This window comes from Cibotium barometz, chromosome 11 (assembly GCF_041138505.1).
Source record: "Cibotium barometz isolate CiBa-2024 chromosome 11, ASM4113850v1, whole genome shotgun sequence".
Classification (NCBI taxonomy): domain Eukaryota; kingdom Viridiplantae; phylum Streptophyta; class Polypodiopsida; order Cyatheales; family Cibotiaceae; genus Cibotium; species Cibotium barometz.
This window is the reverse complement of record NC_141056.1, coordinates 46400014-46408910: the sequence shown is the minus strand read 5'-3', so window position 1 is coordinate 46408910 and position 8897 is coordinate 46400014. Positions and strand designations below refer to the sequence as shown.

The window sequence follows — 8897 nt, the reverse complement described above, 5'->3', positions numbered from 1 at the left end:
TGAACGACAATCTGCTACCTCCATCTTCACTAACAACCATAGTATATTAGTTGTTATCCAACATTTCATACTCACACAAAGCACATTGAGGTGTAATGTCATTATGTCAAGGAGAGGCTCATTACAAGAGAGATTAACTTGGCTTATGTCTCTACATGTGACAATGTAGCAAATATGTTCACGAAGGCTCTCTCATGAAAGAAGTGTAAGGCTTTGTGAAAGCTTTTCACAAAGCTTTGTAAAAAGCTTTAAGCTTATTTCCATTTGAAAATTGATCAACCATATGATCCCTATACATGTTCACATCATCTCTACAAGGTAGATTTGTAACTATTTACATGGCACTAATGTGTGGACGTCGACTAATAATGAACTGAGGTACTTTTTTCCTCTAAGATTTTTTTCTCCTGAACGTATGTACACTATTATGAAATGACCTTTCCTTATCATGTCACTTCACTTATACTTCACGCATTTCTCATCAATTTATGAGTGTTGTGTGCTTCCATCTATCTCTTCTTGCTTGTTGTATTTGCGTTTGTGTTGGCACCTTGATCTCCACAATCCCACAAAACTCACATACCGCTTCATCGATGACACCCTCCATATTCCGCATCCCAACCTACCTACTATCCTTCACAACGACCACTCTACCTGAGATTGGGTCTTTCCCTTTACCAATACACAATCTCTCTCTGCATCTCAGGGCCCACCTGCCCACCCGACCTCCCCTCCCCCATGTCCCTCATACCCCATCCATGCTCACCTCTTTACCACGATCACCCGTTAGCAATTTCTCCCCCCAATGACCCTTTCCTCTCAACCTCTCCACTATCTTCTCCACCTCCCACCACCTCGCTGGCACCCTTTCCTCTGAACCTCTCCACTATCTTCTCCACCACCTTGGTGAAGAGGTCCTTAGTGGAATCCTGCCACCCTCAGCGGATAGGTCCTCAACAGAATCCCTCCACCCCAAACCAATGAGGTTAGGACCATCACAGCCCCCACCTTCCTCAACATCCCATCCCCATGCCAATGCTTCGACAGAAGAAGGCGAGCTCCTTGATCCCGACCAAAGCTGAGATCAATCCATCCAACCGTCTCGTCAGTAGGCAAGATGCATTGGATGTCACCATTGCAGATGCCCTAGATAGCCTCACTTATCACACCCTCTATGGCCACCTATGGCCTGTCTGACAAGCTAGAATTGTGTATCATTTGCCATATATCTTGTCCTTGCTTACAACCTGCACATGGAAAAGTTTTCCACACAAGCTATATAAACTCTGTGAGAGAAAATCACATGGAAAAAGTCCTCCACACAAGGTCTAACCTGCACATGCTAAGTAAAGATAAAATTAAAAATAATGCGAGAGAACTTAGGTGCCACTAGGGTAGATTAGAATCCAATATGTCCACAATGAGAGGCATGGGAGCAAAACCACAGGCCTGTAGTTTAAGAAGCAACACATGCTAAGAAATTAAGATGAACATAGATGAATTAAGGATTTGTGGGTAGACTGTATTCGCAAAACCACAGGCCTGTAGTTTAAGAAGCAACACATGCTAAGAAATTAAGATGCACATAGATGAATTAAGGATTTAAAAGGGTGGGTAGACTGTATCCCACGATAACTCTTTTTTTACAATAGAAAATGGTACAGGAGAATGCATTGGCCAATGATAAAAAGCATTATACAATCATTGGGGGGGAGGGGGGGAGGCTAGATTACATGCTCTGCAAGATCTTGAGAGTTTCATCCACATGCTTCTCAGGCTGGAACTGGTTGTTGAAGACGAGTTGGACCACCCCATTCTTGTCTATCACATAGGTCTGCCTTCCTGGCAAGGACCCAAATAAATCACCCGGGATTCCCCACTCCTTCCTTAGCTTGTTCCCCTCATCACTGAGTAAAGTAAAAGGCAGCCTGTACTTCTTGGCAAAATTCTGCATTTCCACCATTTTTTGAATGAAAAAAAAAAGACATCACGGCATTATTTCATTGCCCCTTAGTTTATCAAACAGCAAAAATACCTTGTGAGAATCTGGACTATCACCGCTTACTCCTATCACCTCAGCTCCTGCTTTCTTGAACTTCTCATAAGAATCTCGGAAAGCACATGCCTACTAAGGAGATACCACAACAAAAAATGAAAAAGAAAAATGAGGGGAGCTCTTAGATTGATGAAAAGGAAACCTGATAATTAGTACAAAGGGTGGCTTAGGAGATGCATGCAAAAGTGGGTTGGATTAATTATGTTGTTAACTAAGGTTGGATTGAATCAATCTATTCTATTAAGCATAGGTTTCCCAGTATCACTCTCTCTGGTGTTTTCTGTAATCTCCTAGTGTCTACTCTAATCTCCTGTAAAACCATCTCCAGTATCTTCTCTAATCTCCTGTAAAACCATCTCCTCACCTCAGCCTCTAGTATCTTCTCTGATCTCCTATAAAACCATCTCCTCTCCTCATCCTCTAGCTGCGTGGCAGCACTCTACAAACGGGCAGACTGTGCATGGGTGGGGGCAGTGCAGTGCAGCGGCAGCCCAGGTGCAGAACTAGTATTTTATTACAAAGGAGATTTGTTTTGGACCTGCTTCGTGCAGCCCGGAGTCTCGTCTGCGGGGTAAAAATAGAGCACCACTGGCTTGCCCTTGTACTTGGACAATGAAACCATCTTGCCATCCTGGTCCTTGAGTGTGGAAGGAGGGACTACATCACCTTTGGAGACCTACATTGCATTAGTAAATTAAACAGGGATTATGGACCATAAAAAGGAGCATTAAATTACAAAGAATACTTGATAGATCCACCAAAATCACACGCGTCTGAGCAAAATATAACTCCTGTCTACAATTCCAAGCAACAAAAACAAGGAGCACGCAACAGCTACAGAAAGCAAGAGAGAGAGAGAGAGAGAGAGAGAGAGAGAGAGAGAGAGAGAGAGAGGGAGTGTGTGTGTGTGTGTGTTGGTTATGGGCGGGGGAGGGGGAGAGTGTCTACTACGGCATTATGTGAGATACCTTGCAAACAGTAAGCTTTTGAAGATGAGTCTGAGAACGGGAAGGGAGCGAGGAAGAAGAAGAAAACTTAAAGCCCAAGGGCCGTGGGGAAGGAAGCTTGAGAGCAGAGGTCGTCTCTCGGAGGCCTGCTTTGGAGCTACAAGAGGAAGAAACGGTAAGCGAGAGCGAGTTGGAGAGGGCGAGAGAGGAAGCCATCGCTGCTGTTAAGTGGAGAGAAGCTCAGCAACAAGCGCTAAGCTCGCAATGTGGAAAGGCGAGCAGGGCAATGGGGCAAAAACTTCAGCCACACCCTTACCATACACAAAAGGCCCAGTACAGACGGCCAGATCGAGTGCCCAAATCGTGGTAAAGGATGGGCGCCCAAGACTTTGTATACCATGCCCAGTATGGCAACAGGCTACTGTTTATGGACATGGGCGGCAGCGCCGACCCCGCCACTACCGCGCCAGGCCATCTGCCATTCTACCGCCAGCAGGCCATCTCCCATATCCGTCTTCATCAGAGCACCATTAATGCAGTGTATTTGAGGTTTTGTGTGGAGAAGGCTTCATGAATTGTGACTGGAGGCTGGCGCGTGACTCGTCGCCAGCATTACCTCACAAGCTGGTGGCCCATCTGATAACACGCAAAACATAGTCCTTCATGTTATGTCTCTCAATGTATGAGACCTTGCACCCTTTCCGTGCATGCATCTACCCATGTTCCCTTTTTGCTTTGTGGCCATCTTTCCTATATATATAACTAAAAAGCAGCTTTACATCCAGCTTCACAACATTACATTCAAACCATGTTCAGCAAATCACAAATTAAGGACCATCTCTCATCTTCTAATACAAAAGAAGACTGCCCCCAAGAGATCTGATACCCTAGCCTCAATCATGGCTTCAGTTGTGCAACCTTTAGGAGGCTGCTTCTCCAAAACTTTACCTTTCTTAGTCCAAATTTTCACTACTGGTCTAGTTCTAACAGGGTTCTCAATAAATGCCACATAAGTGTAAACAATCTGCTTCTCTTTGAGGTACCACCTTTTGGTCTTTGGCCCAAACTTCACTGATTTTGGCTTTAGATATAACTCTTTGATGTCCTGAAAACATAGAGAAAACCTGTTAGGTTCAACCCAATATGTATGAAAGTTTGCCTAGAAGGAATATGAATCAAACTATGCCTGCTTGCAAAGCCTGAATCATTTGCTTCATCTCTTCCTTATTCAGCTTATTCACATAGTAAATAGACCAACACATGTATATATACATTTATGCATCAGCTCTATCACATCTATCCCTAGATTGGTTACTTTTTGAAAGACTAAATAGTTTATGGTATTCCATATCTCCCATAGACAGCAAAACCTGATTATGTTGAAAATTAAATCAGCATCTCCATCACTAGTTGACCATCTCCCTAATATCCAGTTGCCCCATTGGCCTTGTATCCTTGTACTATAGCAAACCCATTTCCCAATTGTGGTCCAAGTTCCTCTAATAGTAGCTAGACAATCCCAAAAGGCATGTTTCCCATCTTCAAGAGCAGTCTTGCACTTGGGACAACAACCACTGGTGAAATTTCTCTGAAGCAGCTTGATCCCAACAGGTAGAGCCCACACATGCATACTCTCCAAAGAAATACTTGAGATTTTGTAGGGATGTCAATGCTTTCCATATCTTTCTCCAGCTGTTGGGCTCCAGTCTACCCTCCAAATTTTGTTGTGGTAATTGACATTCTCCTCACTTTTCCTTTATTTATTATATAAATCCTTTGTTGCCCCTCTATCTAGTTTTACACCATTGTACAAAGCTCAATCCTTTAGCTAGTAGGATTCATCAAAAGTTATGGATGTCCAACCATTTTGTACCTCTTCTAGCATCTGTCTGACTAACTGCCCTCCCTGGGAGACAATCCAAATTCCTCTTCTAGCTACTCAGGCTCTTTTCACCCCATTGAAATCTCATCCCAATAATCAGATAGCCTCCTTAACCCATTATTGTTTAAGTTCTTAGCTAATCTGGAGTCCTAAAGGGCAGGAGGGTTAAATTTGTGGGTCCACCATATCCCCAGGCTTAATAGAGAATTTCCTGAAGCTCTACAACATCCACCCCAGAGCCTCTTTCTGTTTGCTCCAAAGCATTCTACAAAAGGGAGAAAACCTGTGATTTTAAGGGGGGCATAAGAGAACAGTTTGTCCTTCCATCCTAGACCTTGCTATCTACCCTATGAGTAGATATGGGAGTCTTCCACAAGATCTTTCAACATCTTAGTTCAAATCTCCTCTTGTTGCTAAAGACACTTAGGGAGAAGTAAGGCAATCCTTGCTACAGTCTAAGAAGGAAGATGCAGAACACCAATACCTCCTGCAGTCTTGTGTAAGCTTAATTTATCCCATGCAAGCCAGGCTGAGATTTTCTTGTTGCTAAAGACACTTAGGGAGAAGTAAGGCAATCCTTGCTACAGTCTGAGAAGGAAGATGCAGAACACCAATACCTCCTTCAGTCTTGTGTAAGCTTAATTTATCCCATGCAAGCCAAGTTGAGATTTTCTTGCTAGAGCTTCCATTCCTCCATAAGAAATCCCTTATGGGATTCACAATCTTCTGCCAGCCCAGTGACACTTCCCAAACTCTAGTATAGGGCATAAAAACATGATGTAAGCATTCAACATAGTATTGCATATAGCCACCCTATCATGGAACCTCCCATTTTTAAGCTTCAAGCAAAATCTCTCTAGGGCCCAGTCAGTCAATTACTCATTTGTAACTTCTACCCCAAAAGGAACCCCTAAATGTCTGACAATTTGTCCCCTCTTAATAACCTCCCATCCCCATCTTTCTAGATCAAAGTCATTATCCTTAGACAGACTTATTATTTTAGACTTATGTATATTTCACTTGGACCCAGAAGCTTCTGCAAACTCTTGAATAATGGATAAAGCTTGTCTCACATTGTCATTATCAGCTTTCAAGAAGAGTAAAGAATCATTAGCAAAGCATTGTATTACCAGCTGCTCACCATTGCTCAGCTTCAGTCCAGTTACCCTCCCTTGGGCATAAGCATCTTCCAAAGCCACTATAAAAGGATGAGAGGCAACATCAAAAAGTAGGGGAGCAAGAGGACAACCCTATCTCACAAACCTATTCACTTCAAACCCTCCCACCACCCTCCCATTCAACATTAGAGTGTCCTCCCAAAGTAAGGGTATATATGCATGTAGCAATCCTAACACCAAACCCCAAATTTTCCATCACCCTAGCCACAAATGACTAATGCACCATGTCAAAAGCCATCTCAAGATCAAGCTGAAGTAATATGCATTTCTGATGTGTTCTCAAAGCCAGATCTCTCCCCAACATAGCAGCATATATATTATCATAAATCGACCTGCCTTTTATGAAGCCCGTCCTTCAAGTCCTTATCCAAGTTGCCCTGATGTGAAAGCCTCTCTGCAAATATTCCAAACGAAGTCCTTTAATGATGGCAAAAAAGCAATGAAGAATTCTACTGACAACCCACCCCACCCAGGGGGTTTCTCTCTCCCAAGCTTTTGAAGGGCTACCCAGCATTGTTTAGCAGCTATCTCTCTCTCAAGCCTTATCAGGGTCCACTTTGTTGGTAATTAGTCCTAACAGTTTGTTCTGAGCTTGAAACGTTCTGCATGAGCAGTCTTCTTTCAGACTAGGAGTGGAACCCAAGAATTCTACCCACCTTTTGGCAATCAAGTCAATTCCCTCCAACCCTTGCTGCCCATTTTCATACAATACCTTTCCCATTATTTCCTTACAATTTTTCTCCACAACCATTTTGAAAAGATACCTATTAGGTTTTCTCCTATTATTAAAGGTTTTCCATTTATATCTGCTATCCTCTCTCTCGACACATTTTTCATTCTCACTTTCAAGCCTGTTTGACACTTAAGATACAAAGCAGCTTTCATCTGAAAGTTTCCCTATTTGTCTCTTTTTTTGTAGGGTTTCTAGAAGTTCACTCCATCTCTTCCTTTCTTGACTTTTTTCCTCAGTTCTCCGTTTCCCAGATCCCCTTATTATACCCCGCATCTCATTAGCAAAATGCCTCCAAGAGCCTTGCGAAATTCCTCTCTTTTTAAGTCTCCCAATTGCCTCCTTAGTATATATAACAAAGAGCTCATCCTTGAGAAGCAGGTTGTTTACTCTTAGTTTCTTTGTGCAGAACTTATTCAGTTTGGCCTCCTCCCAACAATTAGTTATATGCCAACCCCATTTCAAGGGCATGTGATCAGACAAAGCAGTGCTGGAGTCAACTGTCATCTTCAGAGTGTGAGGAACCCATATAGCTTGTTGGTTGAGAAAGACTTTGTCTATTCTAGATGATGAGCCAAAATATTATAGGCTAAAATAAGTATGTGTAGGGTCAAATCCCCAATCACCCATATCCCACCCATCCATCAACCCAATTCTCCCTCTCAATTCCTCCCACCTCTTCTTTTCTTGACCCATCAAAATAGTGCTCCCCCCACACCTATCCCTCTGCTTCTCAACCATGTTAAAATCTCCTAGAAGAATACATTGCTTCTAGATATTCAGATTACCTGTCCACTCCCACATCCCACTTCTAATTTTATGATTATGGCCCCCATAAATATTGACTACCCACATCCTTTCCCCATTCCCTAGAATCTCCACTACCAAGATCCTACCATTAGGATGATTAGCTAGAATATTAGTCTTTAAGCTACTTTTAATAATAGTCATCACTCCACTAAACCCACCATTCACTCCCCCAAATAGCACAATCCAATCCTTATATCTATCTTTTCTAAGAGACTTTAAACCAAACAAGTTATGTTCCTAGATAGCCATAATAGAGAACCCCCACTTCTTAACTAGTCCCCAAAAAGTAGATTTGTTTAAATCTTTATTTCCTTTAACATTCCATGTACATCCATTAACTTCTAATGACTTACTCATGTTAAGGCTGTTTTTGGCACCATGTTCACTTCCTCCTCATTCCCTCTGTCAGCCCCATCTTTCTGTATCTCTTTCCAAGCCTCTTCCACCTGCCACATTTAAACTTTTGAACAGAAGAGGTCCCACTATCCCCATCACCTAAAGGGCTAAAAGGATTTGAATACAACACAAGACTCAAATTGCTTGGAGACCTATTCCCTTGATTTTCTCTAACAGCCCCTTTGTTGAGAGCTTTCCTAGCCTCTTCTTTAGCTTGTCTCAAATCAATTTTCCACTTAACTTTTTTCCAAGCTCCCTCACCTTGAGTTTCCCCTTCATTGATTAAGGACTCTTTCCCTTTTCCTTCTTCTACCATGTCAGTGCATGTCTCCTTTCCCTTAGTACTATCATCCCCATGAGCCTCTCCCATCTCTTTTACCTCACTATCTGGTTTTGCTTGTACCCCCCTTCATTGATTAAGGACACTTTCCCTTTTCCTTCTTCTACCGTGTCAGTGCATGTCTCCTTTCCCTTAGTACTATTATCCCCACAAGCATCTCCCATCTCTTTTACCTCACTATCTGGTTTTGCCTCTACCCCCCCAACACAATTTTTGGTTATGTGCCTGAACCCACCACAGCTGAAGTAGGAACCCGGAAATAGCCCAAACTTTAAGTTCAGCTCCAACTTACCTAGCTCCACTAAATCTACCTCTAGGGTTTTGGGAACGGTATTCCATGATATGCAGATATTGTTGGCCTGATGACCTCCTACCTCATCTTTTGGCAAATACAGAACCAGACCAATAGCGCTAGCAGCCTAAGACAGGGGGGAAAGCCAACTATCTCAACCCAAATAGGGCAAACTTCTGTCAAGATTTTGTTTACATCAAAAAGAGGACCGAAAGGAATTGCATGCATGAGTCTGTGTCCCATGAATAAAGGCGCCCTTGCAAAGA

The 8897-nt window shown here is 42.7% G+C and overlaps 1 protein-coding gene across 1 annotated transcript; it reads right to left on the bottom strand.

Annotated features, from left to right (window-relative positions):
• Positions 1-1593: 1593 nt before the first annotated feature.
• Positions 1594-3476, bottom strand: LOC147634236 (peroxiredoxin Q, chloroplastic-like). Its single transcript, XM_086804563.1, has 4 exons — positions 3025-3476; positions 2595-2732; positions 2036-2125; positions 1594-1948 (listed from the first exon to the last, which is right to left on the bottom strand). Exons 1-4 carry the CDS (start codon positions 3217-3219, stop codon positions 1730-1732), a joined length of 642 nt encoding a protein of 213 aa, XP_086660689.1. The 5' UTR covers positions 3220-3476; the 3' UTR covers positions 1594-1729.
• Between the last annotated feature and the right edge of the window lie 5421 nt (positions 3477-8897).